The 18,047-nt window shown below is 52.0% G+C and overlaps 1 protein-coding gene across 2 annotated transcripts in view; it reads left to right on the forward strand.

Moving 5' to 3' along the window:
- LOC118092013 (tubulin delta chain) overlaps positions 1 to 18,047 on the forward strand; it is a 28,615-nt gene that overhangs the window by 3,725 nt on the left and 6,843 nt on the right. For both annotated transcript variants that reach the window (XM_035129700.2, XM_035129701.2), the window contains exons 3-11: positions 147 to 249; positions 1,180 to 1,275; positions 1,867 to 1,928; positions 3,159 to 3,296; positions 5,847 to 5,988; positions 7,355 to 7,534; positions 8,760 to 8,855; positions 10,477 to 10,552; positions 11,900 to 12,041. In XM_035129700.2, coding sequence (XP_034985591.1) covers positions 152 to 249; positions 1,180 to 1,275; positions 1,867 to 1,928; positions 3,159 to 3,296; positions 5,847 to 5,988; positions 7,355 to 7,534; positions 8,760 to 8,855; positions 10,477 to 10,552; positions 11,900 to 12,041 — 1,030 coding nt within the window. In that variant the 5' untranslated portion in view covers positions 147 to 151. The remainder of the gene's footprint in view (positions 1 to 146; positions 250 to 1,179; positions 1,276 to 1,866; positions 1,929 to 3,158; positions 3,297 to 5,846; positions 5,989 to 7,354; positions 7,535 to 8,759; positions 8,856 to 10,476; positions 10,553 to 11,899; positions 12,042 to 18,047) is intronic.

Here is an 18,047-nt window from a genome sequence, read left to right on the forward strand (position 1 = left end):
TATTTTAATATTTTGTTGGAAGCCGGCTAGAGTGGCTGGGGAAACCCAGCCAGATGGGCGGGGTATAAATAATATATTATTATTATTATTATTATTCCCCTGTTCTGTGTCTAACACTGGTATGTTGTTTGTGCTTACTCTTCCAGGAACCATGTCTGCTGTGTGGCTACAGGTTGGACAGTGTGGCAACCAGATTGGACAGGAATGGTGGCAAATTGTTACCGGCACAAGTAACCGAGAAGCTGACATGTACGTCTGTTAGTAGAAGAGCTTGCTGGATCAGACCACAGGCTTACAGTTGGGCCTCCAGTCTCTTGTGACTTTTCTTGCTGGGTCGTTGTAAGGGTTTCAGTTAGTTAATGCACGTGAAGAACTTTGGACGCTTGGAAGTGGTTTATAATCGTTACGTTTCTGTAGTAATCATAGTTGTATCCTCTGGGCCCAGGGAAAAACATGGCCTCCTCCTTTTTCCCTGGGTGGAGAGGAAAGAATATGTCAATCCATTCCTCTGCCTTTTTAAAAGGCTTCAAATCAGAGACAGACCTTCTTCCTCACCCCTCAAGTATGTCTCAGTAGCTGAGCCAGGAGGAACAAATATAGTGCTCAGGGTTTAATTTTGAATATAATGATGGGGGAGGGGTGCAATTCTTCATTTCCTTGGCTGGAACTCCTAGAGCTGTTCTGAGAAGCGATGGGCTTCTCGAAACCAGAGATGGCGAAAGGCTGCTAAACCATCTAACCCAAGAACTAGGATCTAGTGGCGTTTGATCTGCCGCTTGACTCCAGATCCCATCAGCCCCAGCCAGCAGGGCCAAGCAGTGAGAGGTGATGGGAGTTGTGATTCCAGCAACATCTGGAGGATCACAGGCTCCCCATTTCTTAAGCAACTCACATTTTTTGGGCATGATGTCAGTGACAAAAAAAAAGCCACCACTTACTACATTACAGTGATTTTAAACAGACTTTGCACCGATCATTTTGCATAGCAGGATTTCTCCAAAGTTATGGAATCACTCCATGATTCATAGAATCCTAGAATTGTAGAGTGGGAAGGGTCCCCGAGGATCATCTAGTCCAACCCCCTGGGATGCAGGAATTTCAACTAAAGCCGAGTGCGGCGAGTGGAGCGAGGGTGTCTTGGGCCTTCCCTGATGTGAGCTGCTGCTGTGTCTCTTCTAGTTACCCGTTCTGCTCTCCGGATGGCCACCTGAGCGCCATCTGTGTGGACAGTGAGCCCAAAGTGGTGAGGAAGCTACAGAAACAAATCAAAAGAGGGTAAGTGGCAGGCGGCTCCAGCTCTGCCGCCCTGCATTCCTTGGAAGGCAACATAAGAAATCTCCAGGCCACTGTTAATAGATTTCTTCGGGGAGTGGGAGAAACACCTTTGGTATTCCATGGAGACGGGCAAGGATGCAAGAGGGGACGAGCCTTTTATGAGATTGCATAGCCGAGAGAGGCTTGGAAGCTTTCAGCGTCGGCTGAAATCTCATAAACTGGGGTGGGTAAGCGGGATTTCCAGTGCTGAAAGGTTGCCAGAAGGCTAAATTGTGCAAAATAAGCTTTATATGCACATACGCTTGGTTCATAATGCAGAAATCCACTTTCTTGGTGAAAACCTGTGACCAGTTTAGGCGCATCCAGTTGACATATGATCCCTTTTGGAACTGGAAGAAGGTAGAAACGGGGGTGGTGGGGTGGTGCAGTGCGCTTATACGGTATGCATTGCACCGACGCGCACAGGGGCCAGGAACAACCCCCACGCGAAACATCTTTTTATTTTATTGCTGTAGTGCACAGAGACGCAAATAAAGTCTCTCTGACAGTTTCATCATCATCATTATTCCTTTCTCCCCACCCCAAAACCAGGGTATTCAGAGAGTCCAATCTCATCATGGGGAAGCAGGGACGAGGCAACAACTGGGCTTATGGTAAGAGCCCCAGAGTTCTCCGTTGTAGTGATGCCCCATAATCATGCCGCTCAATGTTGGAGTTAACTTTTTACTAGCAAGAACATCTGCACAGGCTTGGCTGAACGTCAGGCCTCAAGAGCACAGCGTATCATCCCCGGTAGGTCTTGACCCATGGATCGCTTGCCGAGACGGAAGGTCCCCACCTCTCCACAGTTGTCTTAAGCTCCCTCTTCTCCAGGGTTTTTTCCAAGCAATCCGGAGTCAGCGCCCGCATGCAACCAACCTCTCCTCTGCTCTTTTCAGACCTCTTCTGGTTCTGGGAGATAAGCGGGGAGAGGAGCTTGTCACAGCAGGATGGGGAGGCACTCTGGCTTCTTCAACAGCCTGACTCATCTCTGCCTCTTGGCTTCCTTCCTCTCCTGCTTCTGCCTCTGATTCTAGACTTTTCTCTGCCACAGACTCTCCCTGCTCACTAGGCTCCGTTACTTCCAGCACCTCCTCTTCCCAGTCTTCTCCCTTGGGGAGCACCTCCTCTTCCCTTGGGGGCTCCCCAGCTCGATCCCCCCCCACCATTCCTCTGCATCCAGCAGCCTCTGGAAAGCTCGTAAGAATGGAAAGACATTGGAAGAGAGCCAATATATATGGAGGGAAATTGTGCGTACAGTCATACCTTGGAAGTCGAACAGAATCGGTTCCGGAATTCCGTTCGTCTTCTGAAACGTTCAGAAACCAAAGCCAATCGGACGCCATGGAAGCTCAGTCGGATGTCCGGCTTCCAAAAGAACATTCAAAAGCCGAAACACTTCCAGTTTTCGATGGTTTGGGACCCTGATCACCCCTCCCCCCCCAAAAAAAACTCAACAGCTTTGGATTTCTAAAAAAATGCTCAACAGCTTTCAATTTCTAAAAAATGCTCAACAATGTTGGTCAATCCAGTGGGTAGATCACTGCCAGTTTCATAGTGGGAGTCGATTGCAGTGTCTTGGAAGTTGGACATGCCTCTTATAATGGAATACTGATTGGTGTAGTTTATATAAAATATGTAGGGATTTATGCTGTGCAAAACGAACCATGGAAAGAGGAAGGGCGGTCATTGATATTTTAAGGTTGTTTAAGTGAATGTTCTAAAATGCAAAACAGAAATTTAATAAAAATTATAATAATAATAAAAAGAAGGGAGCCTCCTGCCCTGTGGCTCGTCTCCAGCAGCTGTTCTCACTTGGTGTCTGTACCTTTCGCGGTTCACAGGTTATCATGGCGTCCGTTCGGAGAGCGATCAGAGCTTGTGCAGCCGGACAATGGAGAGTCTGCGGAAAGAGGCAGAGAAAAGGGATTTCTACGGTGGAACTGTGCTGTTCCACAGCCTCAGTGGGGGCACAGGAGCTGGTGAGGACGTCGCTTGAATGAAAGTTATTTCCCCCTCCCCTGACTACGGCCACAGCCACACAATGCATTTTGCCCAAAGAATCCCAGAAACCGTGGTTTGCACCTCACGGCGCTACACTTCCCAGTACCTGCGGTGAGCTACAGTTTCCAGGATTCTCTGGGGGAAGTCATGTGATTTTTAAAGGCACGGTATGGGCTGCCTCTGAAGATGGTTCATAATAAACAACAACAACAATTTTATTATCTATACCCCACCCATCTGGCTGGATTTCCCCAGCCACTCTGGGCAGAATATTAAAAACATGATAAAACATCAAACATTAAAAACTCCACTAAGCAGGGTTGCCTTCAGCCAGTGCAGAATTCAACAGCCAGGTTGCTCACTGGGACAAGGCAGTTTGTGCATCTCACACCAATCCTGGTCCAACTGCACTGGCTGCCAGTTAGCTTCTGGACCCAATTCAAAGTGCTGGTTTTGACCTATAAAGCCTTAAACGGCTCAGGATGGCAATCGCTCAAGGACCGCTTCTTCTCATACGAACCAACCCGGACCCTGAGATCATCTTCTGAGGCCCTCCTTCGTGTGTCTCCTGCTCAAGAGGTCTGGAGAGTGGCAACACGAGAACAGGGCCTTTTCTGCAGTGGCTCCCCGTTTGTGGGATGCTCTCCCCAGGGAAGTTCGCCTGGCGCTTCATTATGCATCTTTAGGCACCAGGCGAAGACGTTCCTCTTCAACAAGGCCTTGGGCTGATTAATATTCTAATAATAATAATAATAATAATAATAATAATCCTATATAATAATATGCAAGTGTCTCTGCGTCCAGTCCCTGTGTCCCTGTGTCTGCGCTACTGCGCATGTGCCCCACGGACACAGGGATTGGACGCAGAGACACACACACACACACACACGTGCTCTCCCCCCCCCCGCCTACCGTTTCCTCGCGGTCCTCAGGCAGCGGCAGCGGACAAGGAGGCGGCTCGAGCCCAGGGGGAGGGCAGGAAGGAAAGAGGGCTCTGGCCGCCTCTACCTTCCCCCCTCCCCTGCCTAGGCATGGACCGCGGCGGCGGAGGAGGCAGAACAGCGATGGAGGAGCCCGTGAAAGGAGCGGCAGGGCCGCAGCCGCCCCTTCCTCTCTGCGCTCGGTCACGGGGCACGACAGGATAGCGAGTTTGTTTACTTGCGTTCCCGGCGCGCCCTGCAGCCGAGCGCAGAGAGGGAGGGTAGGCCGCGGCCCCGCTGCTCCCTTCACAGATGTTCTAGCGCCTTGGAACTTGCGCATGCTCCTGCTGCCCGCTGGCCCGGCTCTCGGCAGCGCACGAGGCGCCCAGACCTTGCTCCGCCTCCGCCTCTTTGGTCCCGCCGCCCCCGCCGGCTGCCCGGCCGCGATGGTCCTGCTCCGGGTGGCCTCAGCCCCACTGGGTCACGCTCTCCCCCGGCGGGGCCTGCTGTTGGGCGTGGAGGCCGGCGGCGGCATCTCGGCCAGGGCTGCTGCCGGCCCGACCTCTGCTGTCTCTGGGGCTGCTGCAGCTGATCTTGGGGTGCTGCCTGGTGGCGCTGAGCTTCGGGGCACTCTCTCTCAGCAGCTCCCCACAGGTGAAGAACTCCTGCCCCTTCTGGGCCGGCTCCTCGGTAAATGACCCTCGCCTGCCCGCCCGCCCGAGCTCCTCTTGGGGGCAGCCATCGGCTGCCTCTTCTGTGGGGTCGCGGACATAAAGCCGCCTTCAGTTCTAGCACCCGTTAATTTAACGGGCTAAATGATACTAGTAATAATAATAATAATTGCATAACAATGTCTGGAGGGACATTGCTGGAACGTCTCTTGCGTTGGGGCAAATGGCTAAAATGGTTTTAAATGTTTTTCATTTTGGTTCCTCTGTTTTGTTTTTTGTTGGGCTAGGGTTGATTAAATGTTTAGTTCGGGTTGGGGTTATTTTAATTTGGGTATAATTGTAAACCAGGAGTAGGCAACCTAAGGCCTGTGGGCCGGATGCGGCCCAATCGCCTTCTCAATCCGGCCCACGGACGGTTCGGGAATCAGCGTGTTTTTACATGAGTAGAATGTGTCCTTTAAAAAAAAATGCATCTCTGTGTTATTTATGGGGCCTGCCTGGTGTTTTTACATGAGTAGAATGTGTGCTTTTATTTAAATGCATCTCTGGGTTATTTGTGGGGCATAGGAATTCGTTCATTCCCCCCCCCCAAAAAAATATAGTCCGACCCACTACATGGTCTGAGGGACAGTGGACCGGCCCACGGCTGAAAAAGGTTGCTGACCCCTGCTGTAAACTTGTTGTTGTTGTAATTGGTTTCTATCCATTTATTGGTTTGTTTGTTGCCTGTATAGGATATTCTGTTTTTTTTAATGCTTGATGTTTTGGTGTGTTTTTATATATGCTGTAAGCCGCCTAGAGTGGCTGGGGGAGCCCAGCCAGATGGGCAAGATATTATTATTATTATTATTATTATTATTATTATTATTATTATCAACTCCTTCTTTCCTGGTGTTAAGCTATGCTAAACCATTTGCGTTGGCCTCTTCTCCCCTAGGGCTGAGTTCCCGGTTCTGCGAAGCCATCCGAGAAGAGTACCCCCCCGGCCACATCCTGTCTGTCTCGGTGGCACCACACCAAGCTGGCGAGAGCCCTCTGCAGCACTACAACGCCCTGCTGTGCCTTTCATGGCTCCAGAGGTGCGTAAAGGAAGGTCTTAGGGTAGACACGTCAGGGTAGATCTACTCAGGGTAGACACGTCAGAATGAATGCATTTCTACTTTATTTCAATGGTTCTCCTCCAAGCATGGCAAGCATTTTTTAAAAAACATCTTTATTGAAAGTTCAAAAAGTACCTAACTATATGTGCACCAGACATGGTGAGATGCAAACCAAAAGGAGAAACAGAATCCGTGCAGAAGGGAAAACAAAGGGGGGGGATAGGGGACAAACCCAAAACCATATATTTTTCAAGGTTGTTATTGTACTTCAACCTATTACAGTAATTGTAAGAATGGATTTCAAATATCATTGAATTTGTCCATGGAAAGTCTGCGTTGATATGCAAGTTGTTCATATATTGCAAGTTTGTATAAGTCTTCAATCCAATCGTAGAAGGGAGCCACATTTTTATTTTTCCAATTCATCAGTACAGTGGTACCTCGACTTACGAATGACTCGACATACGAATGTTTTGAGTTACGAATGGAGATCCTCCCGCCATTTTGGATGCGGCGCGAATAGGATTTTTTCGACTTAATGGATTTTTAATAGGGGTTGCTTCAACTTATTATTTTTAAAATATTTCTTCCCCATAGGCTTCTACTTACGATTTTTTCAACTTACGAAGGTCCGTTCGGAACGGATTAAATTTGTAAGTCGAAGTACCACTGTATCTGTCTTTTTGCTGTGGTCAGGGCACGGAGAGTCTACTCGTATTGTCCTTTTGTAAGGTTCCATGTTCTGGGCATATAATTCAGGAGGATATTTTTCACTGTAAATGTAAGATTATTCCATACAGTTCTGTTAATGGTTTCAGTTACCTTCTGCCAAAAATCTTTCAACATAGGACAGTGAAAAAACATATGGCAAAGCATTACGTACCACACAACAGGGTTGTCGCGAGGATAAAATGGGCACAGGGTGAATCCCTCGGGATGTGGTGGACTCTCCTCCCCTGGAGGTTTTAAAGCAGAGGTTGGATGGCCACCTGTCATGGATTCTTTAGCTGAGATTCCTGCATTGCAGGGGGTTGGACTAGAGGATCCTCAGTGGCCCCTTCCAAGCTCTTCTATGATTCTATAAGAATAGGTGACATCCTCAGGAGTGTCTGCACAGGAGGAGGGAAGGGGAAGAAATTCATAAACTAGTTCAGCTTCCTCCAATCGGGTACCCTCCAGGTGTTTGGGACTACAGCTCCCGTCAGCCCCAGCCTGCAGTTGGAAGGGTTCCCCAAGGGAGTCCATTGCACTGTCAAGCAGCTTTCGCCATCAGAAAGTTAATTGGAACTCAACATTCGGGAAATCTAGTCTATCAGAAATGCCCCCGATTTTGCCCTCCTCCCAGGTATGCAGACGGGGTCCTTCTGTTTCACAACGACGAGGTGTTGAAGCGGGCAGCCGCTCCCCTGCCGAGGAAGCACCTTCCTGAAGCCCCGTGTCAAGTCTCCCTCGCTTCCATGAATGCTTGCATCGCTTCCTGCCTCGCTGGGCTTCTCTGCCCGCTCAAGATTTTCACATCGCAAAGGTGAGTCCGAGGCAGACGCTTGGGACAGGGGCTCGCTTTTGCTGTTTCCTGTCCAGCCGGCGCTTGATTTAAGAGCCGTTCCATTGCATTCTCTTCAGAAAGGCCAAATGCTTTCTGCAGACATGTGTACCTGAGATAGCCTTCCCCAGCCCGACACCCAACAGGTGTTCCGCACTACAACTCCCATCCTAAATGGCCTCGGCCCAGTATACCTGAAGGAGCGTCTCCAGCCCCATCGTTCAGCCCAGAAACTGAAGTCCAGCGCCAAGGGCGTTCTGGCGGTTCCCTCACTGCAAGAAGCCAAGCTACAGGGAACCAGGCAGAGTTTTGAGACTACAGTTCCCATCATCCATGGCCACTGGTCCTGTTAGCTAGGGATGATGGGAGTTGTAGTCCCAAAATATCTGGAGGGCCAAGTCTGCCTGTGCCTGGGTTACAGGGAACCAGGCAGAGGGCCTTCTCGGTGGTGGCGCCCGCCCTGTGGAACGCCCTCCCATCAGATGTCAAGGAAATAAACAGCTATCTGACTTTTAGAAGACATCTGAAGGCAGCCCTGTTTGTTGTTGTTTAGTCGTGTCCGACTCTTCGTGACCCCATGGACAATAGCACGCCAGGCACTCCTGTCTTCCACTGCCTCCCGCAGTTTGGTCAAACTAATGTTCGTAGCTTCGAGAACACTGTCCAACCATCTCGTCCTCTGTTGTCCCCTTCTCCTAGTGCTCTCCATCTTTCCCAACATCAGGGTCTTTTCCAGGGAGTCGTCTCTTCTCATGAGGTGGCCAAAGTATTGGAGCCTCAGCTTCAGCACCTGTCCTTCCAGTGAGCACTCAGGGCTGATTTCCTTCAGAATGGAGAGGTTTGATCTTCTTGCAGTCCATGGGACTCTCAAGAGTCTCCTCCAGCACCATAACTCAAAAGCATCCATTCTTCTGCGATCAGCCTTCTTGATGGTCCAGCTCTCACTTCCATACATCACTACTGGGAAAACCATAGCTTTAACTATACGGACCTTTGTCGGCAAGGTGATGTCTCTGTTTAGGGAGGCTTTTAATGTTTGGTGTTTTTCATATTCTGTTGGGAGCTGGGAAAATCCAGCCAGGTGGGCAGGGTATAAATAATAAATTATTCTCATTATTATCCAGCCCCCAAAAAGGTATGGGAGCCCCTGGGGCAGGTGTTGCCTGTTACGTCTGCTCTTCTCAGTGCCATGTCCCTTGCTTTGCAGTGGGTTTAGCATGGGGATGGAGCCCTGGGAGCTGCTGAGAACCGTCTGCCCCGTGCCCGCCTTCAAGTTCCTCCACACGGCTCAAGCCAGCACAAGGTAGGAGCAGGGGCCTAGCCAGGGTGCTTCAGCTGTGTAGCCTGCATCGCAGGGGGTGATACTAGATGACCCTGCATTGCAGGAGGTTGGACTAGTGGAGGAAAACTCCTGTTGCCCTAGTGCAGGCACCCCCAAACTTGGCCGTACAGCTGTTTTGGGACAACAATTCCCATCATCCCTCACCACTGATCCTGTTAGCTAGGGATAATGGGAGTTGTAGTCCCAAAACGGCTGGAGGGCTGAGTTTGGGGGTGCCTGCGGGAGGGGGAGCTAGAATGCTGAGCCCAGGCCAAAGTCTGATTTTCATTAAAACAGCTCCATTTGAAACAAAGATGTAGAGTGAGGTCTGTATTTTCATCCATAAAGTATGCAACAACTGCCGCTCGGATGTCATTAGCCCAGTGATGGAAGGAAGATACAAGCCCCACCAGAGAAGAACGGCAAACCAGGTTGATGGACTATGCGGAAATGGCAAAATTAACTAGGAAGCTCAGCAACCAAGAGGACAAAAGCTTTAAAAAAAGAACGGGGGAAATTGAAAGTTTACTTACTGTAAGGAGATGAAACCATTAGCAGGATTTTAAACACTCTTGTAATGTAATGAAAAATTACGGACAATTTAGATGGACAAAAAATGAGATAACAAACTGATGGGCAGTTATAAATGTTATTATTGGGACCCATGGACGAGGTGGGAGGAGGTCACGAGATTCGGAGTAATCTCTGTGCATGGATTTTTGTATTTGTTTTGTATTTGTTTTTTATTCTTTTAAAACCAGATAAAAATTATTTATATATATTTTAATACATTTTTTTTAAAAATCAATAGTACCAGAATATGTAATGCTGGCTGGCCCAGTTTAACTGGTATATAGACAGCGGGATAGCTCAGTCGGTATGCAGAAGGTCCCAGGTTCAGTACCCAATAGCACCTCCGAAATAGCACCTCCTTCTCCAAAACCCTGGAAAGCGACTGTCAGCCTGTGTGGGCCTTTGGTCTGGCTTGCTATATAAGGCATCTCCTGTCGTGGACTGGCTAAGATGCAGAGGAATGGTGCAAGGCACCATCTGGGGAACCCCCAGGAAAGAAGGCTCAGAGCAGGGCTTGTTGCTGGGACAGAGATGAGTGGTCAGAGGGAGCAGACTGGGAAGAGGAGGGGTTGGAAGCTGAAGAGGCAACAGGGCTTAGTGAGCAGGGAGAGTCTGGGGCAGAGAGCAGTCCAGAGACGGAGAGGAAGAAGGCCAAGAGGCAGAGATGAGGCAGGCTGCTGGGGAATCCTAAGGGTCTTCCCCTCCTGCTGCGATCAGCTGCCATTGCCCCTGGTCTCCCAGAACCAGAAGAGGTATGAAGAGGGAGGAGCAAAGACAGGCAGGCCGATGGAGTCTCAGGTTCCAGTGGGGAAAGTGAGAAAGCGAGGACCTTCAGTCCCCACAGCTGCCTGATAGGGGCAAGATCTACCGGGGAGAGTTGGCTGTGCTAACTAGGCCTGGCTTCCTGAGCAGTTTCGTTTCTTTGAAAAAAGTGTTCATTTCTCTGACACTGTTCCGAGTTATTGATCCCTACCTTCCTCCACATGGGATTGCCTTTGTGGTGAGTGGGGCCTGCGTTTCATTTCCCCAGGGGGACGGTGTTTTGGGACAGTCTGGCGTCTTCCGTGCTGCAGCCGCTGCCTCGTCAGTCTCTTGCTGGAAATCCTGTATCCTTTCACTGGAGTTAAATGAGTAACTTGGGCTTCTCTACCTCTAGGCGTTTGCACCATGCAGGCTGCTGAGTAGAGTTCAGAGGAAAAACCTCCTGCCTCGGATAGCAGATCATACTAGGAAGGCAGCTGGGATACAAGGTCGGAAGGAATCACAGGGGTCAGCAAACCTTTTCAGCAGGGGGCCAGTCCACTGTTCCTCAGACCTTGTGGGGGGCTGGACTATATTTTGAAAAAAAATGTAAACAAATTCCTATGCCCCACAAATAGCCCAGAGATACATTTAAAATAAAAGGACACATTCTACTCGTGTAAAAACACGCTGATTCCCGGACTGTCCGCGGGCCGAATTTAGAAGGCGATTGGGCCGGATCCGGCCCCCGGGCCTTAGTTTGCCTGCCCATTGAATAAACTCTTTGTAAAATCCAGCCCAAAGCGGAATTTGGAAGGTAGTTTCAAAGAACAAGTACAAGAGCGTGATTATTTGATTTAGCAAAGGAGGGGCAGGCTAAGAAACAGAATTGCAGGACAGAGCTGCCCAGTTATTTCAAGTGCTTGATAAGCAATAATACCACCCTCTTTTTAAAAACGTGATAATATCCTAAAGTCAGTTTCATTATCCCATTTATATCCTGCCTTTCCTCCAAGGAGCTTAAAGGGGCACACACAGTTCTCCCCACTCCATTTTACCCTGCCAACAACCCTGCGAGGTAGGTTCGGCTGTGCGCGAATGCGTGCCTCAAGGTCGCCACCTGGTAAGCTTTGAAGAGCCGGGATTTGAACCTGGGTCTCGTCAGCCCTAGATTGGCACTCTTACATGGGGATGGGGAACCGTTATCTGCTTGGGGTCAGTGGTTACCTTCTGGGCAGCCTGGTGGTGGGCGGAATCGGAGGCAAAACTGGGCACAGCGAAAAAGGCAACTTTCCCTTTTGCCAAGTAGGGTGGTTTCTCCAGACATTTCCAGTCTCTTCGTCTCCATCCAGGCGAGCAAAAGGCTTTGCCGGAGATGAAGGACACATGCCAGCCAGGCAAAAGCAGGGTGCCAAGCAAGGATTGGAGAGTCCTGAAGGTTAGATGAAAAGAGTTGCATCTGCCCCTCGGCCTGATGTTCCCCACCCCTGCTCTAACCGCTGTTCCACACTGCTGTGGCAGGATGGTGAGGGGCAGCAGCAACGAGGTTGACCCTTAACGAAAGCCATCAGGCTGGATTTCCCTGTACGTACCTGCTCTGTTTAGCCTAAGGAATTCCTGCTGGATGCAAGTCCCGGGGAAGGGCGGCAGGTGGGGTGGCGAGGGCTCTTCCATCTCCCTTGTGCCTCGGTCCTTAACAGGCTTGCCGGCAGCACCAGAGCACAGCCGTGCTAGCCGTGGCCCGCGGCCCCCGGGAAGACGCCTTTCTCGCGAACCCCGGTTTGGTCCTGAGGAAGCTGAGGCAAGGCTACCGCTGCGTTTCGTGGAACCCCTTCGCTGCTACTTACTGGACCGGTCAGTCTCGCAAGCCCCTGATTCTGGTTCTGCCCAGGACTTACTTTGTTTGTTTGTTCCGGCTTACTGAATCTATATACAGTGGTACTTTGGTTCTCAAACTTAATCCGTTCCGGAAGTCCGTTCCTAAACCAAAGCGTTCCAAAACCAAGGCACGCTTTCCCATGGAAAGTAATGCAAAATGGATTAATCCGTTGCAGACTTTTAAATAAAACAACCCCTAAAAGAGCAATTTAACATGAATTTTACTATCTAATGATATTAACCCATAAAATGAAAGTAATAAACAATGTGCTTCAGTCACACAGTCAATTCATCAGTAGCTGAACTGGGTTCCACACACACACACACACACAGAGAGAGAGAGAGAGAGAGAGAGAGAGAGCTACAAAAACAAAAACATGAAATAAATAGCAAAAACAGACAGACCTCAGCGTAACACTCAAATCGGAAACGTAACACTCAAAATGGAGCACGTTCGGCTTCGAAAAAAGATCGCAAACTGGAACACTTCCTTCCGGGTTCAGTGGCGTCGCAAGGGGAGGCGGTGCGCCCATGGTGCCATGTTGGGGGGTGACAAGGCACACCGCAGGGTGCTCACCCCACCACCCCGGGAGCGGCAGTGCGAGCAGCCACCACACCACCACAGCCGCATGTGGAGGATCCTCCTTTCACGGCTGCAGCTGCAAGCAGAGGATCCCGCCACCATCTGTACAGCGCTTGGGCAGCACCAGCGGCAAACCGCTACGTGCAGCGCATGCGTGGTGTCGCACGCATGTGCTGTGCGTAGTGACGCTGCACATGCCCCCAACATAGCAACGCCACATATGCGTACGTAGCGGTGCAGTGCATGCGCAGCCGGCGGTTTGCCCCACCCTGGATGTCGGTTAGCCTTCATTCACCCCTGTCCGGGTTTGCAGTGTTTGGGTGTTCCAAGTTGTTTGAGTACCAAGGAGTTTGAGAACCAAGGAACCTCCCAATAACACAGGTTTTCTCTGAGCAGTTCACAAATAGCAACAGTTGAAATGCAGTGTAGGGCAATGAGGGCTATGGGAAAGGAGAAATGCAGGCATTTAAGAGGGCCAAACCGTAAAGCACAAAATATAATTTTTATTGGTTTTACAAAATATATCTCAGGTTAAGAACATTTAAATTTTAGAATCTGTCACAGTGGCCGGAGTGGACTACTTCAGAGTAACGACGCTACGCAGCTCTGCATTTTATTCTTTTATTGGTGCTGCGTATTTACAGTGCTCAAGTCATTGCTATTTACACGGAGCGATGTTGTCAGTCGGTTTCAGAACCTCCTAATGGCTTTTGGCGCGTCTTTCTCCAACACAAAAGCTTTGGCAGACCCATCCTCTTGCCCCTCCTCTTCCTGCGTAATTCTGGAGTTGGAGGGATGGGTCTTCCCCCCTTGCTTGCCCCTTCCTGTCCCACCTGGGACCCTGGCTCCTCTACCTTGCCTGAGCCTCGGACACGACTTCCTGCTTCCCCACTGGAATCGGAACTCTCCCTGCTTTCCCCTTTGCTCGGGGACGGGCTTGAACTCAGGAGGGGAGGGACTTCGCGATATCCCCTGTCCCTCACATCCACCCCCCTCCCAAGCTCTCCTTCACCCCTCCCCAGGCCCCCCCCATGTGTCGGTGACGACTGGAAGCCTAAGAACTCAGTGCTCTCCGAGCCCGTTGGTGTGAATACCTCCCCCCAGTCCTGCGAGCCCCCCCCTTCCGCCTGGGCGGACGGGAATCCCAAAAAGTCCGTGGCGTCAGAGCTGGTGGGGGTAAAAACGTTCTGCCAATCTGCTCCTTCCTCTGACTGGGTGGATCTCGGTGACACCCATACCTCATCCTCTGGTTCCTCAAACTCCGCTTCCCAGCGCCATGGTGAGCTGCTCTCCCGTGCCTCCTCCTCCTCCCCCTCCCTTTCCATGTGCCAGGGCTTGGGTCTGTGGGGAAAGAGGGCGTGAAATTCTTCCACCAAGAATTCCTCCTGTATCTGAGTGGCTGGGACCCATTCATTCTGGGACGGTGGAGCGTCCTCCCATGCCATGAGGTACTCCAGTCCCCCCACCCCCCACCTTGAATCCAGGATGGCCGTGGCCTCATTGAGTTGCTCCCTGCCTTCCCTCTCCCCCCCTCCCTCGGGGGTTTGTTCGCTGTCTCGGAGCCTGCTGCTTTCCCTGTACGGCGACAGCAGCGATCTATGAAACACTGGATGCACCCTCATGTCCTCTGGCAGTGCCAGCCTGTATGCCACCGGGTTTACCTGTTGCGTGACCGTGAAGGGGCCCAGCCTTTTGGGTGCCAGCTTTTTGCACCTCCCTCTGGTGGGAAGGCCCTCCGAGGACAACCACACCTTGTCCCCCACCCTGATGACCTCCCCTTGTCGCCTGTGGCGATCTGCCCCCTTTTTGTACGCTTCCTTGGCCCTCTCCAAGTGTTCTCTGAGCTGCTGGTGCACCGTCTCCAGTTCCTCTGCCCAATCCTCAGCCTGTGGGCCCTCCTCCTCCTCCTCCTCCCTCTCCCTCTCTGGGAAAGATCTGAGGTCGCGCCCGTAATTGGCCTTAAAGGGCGACACCCCTGTGGAGACGTGCACTGCATTGTTGTAGGCAAATTCTGCTAGTGGCAAGCGATCCACCCAGTCCGTTTGCCGCTGGCTGACGTAGCATCTCAGGTACTGCTGCAGAATGGCGTTGACCCTCTCCGCTTGTCCGTTGGTCTGCGGGTGTCTAGCCGTCGACAAGCTGACCTCCACCTGCAGGAGGTTCATGAGCCGCCGCCAGAACCTGGAAACAAATTGGCGGCCACGATCCGAAATAACCCTTAAAGGTAATCCATGCAGTCTGAAAATGTGATCAACAAACAGTTTGGCTGTCTCTTCTGCCGAGACTGCCCTGGCACACGGTATAAAGTGACACATTTTGGACATAAGGTCCACCACCACCAACACTGCAGTCTTACCCCTGGACGAAGGCAGATCTGTGATGAAGTCCATGGACACCACTTCCCACGGCCTGTGTGGTGTGGCTAAGGGCTCCAGCAACCCTGGTGGCGCTGCTCTGACCACCTTCGCCCGCTGGCAGGTGGTACAGCCCCTTACATAGTCTCGAACATCTTCCCGCACCCCTGGCCACCAGAAGTGTCTCATGACTAGGTGAGCGGTTTTGTCCCTTCCAAAATGCCCCGCTGTAGGGTTGTCGTGCATCTGCTTGAGGACCGTACGTCGAAGCTGGGTGGTGGGCAGGTACAGCGCACCCTTGTAGAAAAGCAGCCCTCTGCGTTCTGCAAAGTCTTTTGCCTGCTCCCTCCCCCCTCTCAGTTCTCTGAAGATGCGGTTGGCAAATTCATCCGCTGCCGTCAGTGCTGTGAGTTCTGCCTCGCTCACCACAGCTGCTCCGCAGGACCATGCCGACGGGGGGAAAATGTGCCTTGGGGCTGGTGGCGCCTCCTCCTCCATGTACTCTGGCTTGCGGGAGAGGGCATCCGCCCTGACATTCTGCTCCCCCGGGATGTAGTGGATGGAGAAGTTGAAGTTCGAGAAGAACTCTGCCCACCGTATCTGCCGCTGGTTGAGCACCCTGGCAGTTCTCCAGAACTCCAGGTTCTTGTGGTCTGTGCACACCTGGATGGGGTGCTTTGCGCCCACCAGGAAGTGTCGCCAGTGCTGGAACGCAGCGTAGATCGCAAGAAGTTCCCTATCAAACACTGTGTAGTTGCGTTCAGGCTGTGTCAGCTTCCTGGAGAAGAAGGCACAGGGTCTCCACTCCCTGTTGGCGTCCAGTTGCAACAAAATTGCGCCCACAGCTTTTTCAGAAGCATCTGTCTCAATGCGTAGGGGCGCGTCCTGCACCACATGGAACAGGTTTTGGTCTGAGGCGAACACTCTCTTGAGGCTTTCGAACGCTGCTTGCGCCTCTGGTGTCCACTTGAACTTCTGCTTGCCTCTCAGGCAGTCCGTGATGGGAGCCGTAACGCGAGAGAAGTTCTTGATGAACTTCCTGTAGAAGTTAGCGAAGCCTAGTAGGCGTTGGGCATCTTTGCGCGTCCTGGGGCTGTGCCAGTCCAGGATGGCCTGCACCTTGTCCTTGTCCATCGCCAGCCCCTTGTCTGACAGCTTGTAGCCCAGGAAGTCCACCTCTTTGGTGTGAAACTTGCACTTCTCCAGCTTCACATACAGGTGGTTCTCCTTCAGGCGTTGCAACACCTCTCTGACATCTTTCACATGCTGCACCGGGTCATTCGAGTAGATAAGGATGTCATCTAGGAAGACCAAGCATTTCCTGAAGAGGAGGGACCCCAGGACGTGGTGCATGAAGGCCTGGAAGCATGCTGAGCCCCCTTGCAAACCGAAGGGCATCACCAGATATTCAAAAGAGCCCAGAGGCGTGAACATCGTGGTTTTCCATTCATCTCCTTCCCGGATCCTGATCAAGTTGTACGCCCCCCGTAGGTCCAGCTTGGTGAAAATCTTGCCCCTGCGTGCCGCTGTCAGGAGATCATCCACTCTGGGCATGGGGAAAGCCACGGGCTCTGTCACCGAATTCAGCCGTCTAAAGTCCACCACAAGACGGCGCTGTTGCGTGTCTTTCTTGTCCACCCAGAAGACCGGGCTGCCCCCTGCTGCCTTGCTTTCCCTTATGAACCCCCGCTTGAGGTTCTTGTCGATGAAAGCGCGCAGATCCTCCAGCTCCTGGTCTGACATGGCGTACAGCTTGGCTGGGGGTATCGTCGCCCCTGGCACCAGGTTGATCTGGCAGTCAAAAGGCCTGTGCGGGGGTAGGTGGTCGGACTCCGCTTCGCTGAAGACCTCCTGCAGGTCCCAGTACTGCTTGGGTATTGCCTCACCCCCTTTGATATGCATGGTGGCCACCGTGGCTATCGGAGGCCCCTCCCCTGGTTGGTGCTGCATGCAATGTTCCAGACAAAAGTCTGACCCAAACGTGATGCACCTCTGGTGCCAACTGATGGAGGGGTCGTGGCGCGCCAGCCAGCTCATGCCCAAGACGATGGGGGGGTCTGAGATGGTGGTGACGTTGAACGCCAGTGTCTCTGAGTGCCTTCCCACCGTCATTCTCATGGGGGGGGTTTGATGTGTGATGGCCCCTCCCAGCAGCTCCCTGCCGTCAATGGTTGCTACGTGCAGAGGAAAATCCAACTGCAAAAGCTGGATTTGGTGCTCTTCTGCAAAGCTTCTCGAGAAGAAGTTGGCGGACGCCCCACTGTCAATTAAGGCGAGGACCGTCAGGGGATAGCCATTTGGGAGCGTTAGCGTCACTTCTAGAACCACTCCTGCTCTGGGAGGGGTGGGCTGGCTCTGCACCTCTCTGTGCGGGTGGGCGGGCTGGGGCTGTTGTCTGCTGACTGTGCCTGGCTGCTGCCCCTTGTCTCCTGCAGCCAGGCTTTCCCGTTTCCCTGCTGTGGTGCTGCGTCAGTGGGGGAGGGCACCACCGTTCCCGCCTTTCCTTGCCACTCCCTGCGATGTGGGCAGTCTCTGACGAGATGCTGGGGTGAGTTGCAGAGAAAGCAATTCCCGCCCCTTCCCTCCTTGCGTCTTGGCGCCGCTGGGGTTTGAAAAGCCCGCGCGCGCGCGCTATCAATCTGCATGGGCTCCTGGTCCTGGCTGGCTCCAGGCGTGGCCTGAAAGGGTTGTTGAGGGAGTGGCTTCTCCTGCGACCGTGGGAACCAAGCCCGCTTTGCGCGCGTCGCTTGCTTGTCGTTCCACCGGGATTCCTGCCTCACCCCCACCGCCAGAGCTGCTTTGCTCAGCTGATCCATAGTACTGGGCTTTGGACCTCTCGAGAGTTCATCCTTCACCTCCTCGCTCAAACCCAAGTAAAACGCAGCTTGCATGGGAGGCGAATCCAAAACCCACCCCAGTCTGTGCACCAGCATGGTGAATTTCGCCCAATATGCGCGAACTGTCATATTTCCTTGGCGTAAATTATGCAGTTCCTCCTTAGTCTGGTCCAAATGACTATCGGACGAATACATCGTCCTCAAACCT

The sequence above is a fragment of the Zootoca vivipara genome, chromosome 12 (genome assembly GCF_963506605.1).
Source record: "Zootoca vivipara chromosome 12, rZooViv1.1, whole genome shotgun sequence".
Classification (NCBI taxonomy): domain Eukaryota; kingdom Metazoa; phylum Chordata; class Lepidosauria; order Squamata; family Lacertidae; genus Zootoca; species Zootoca vivipara.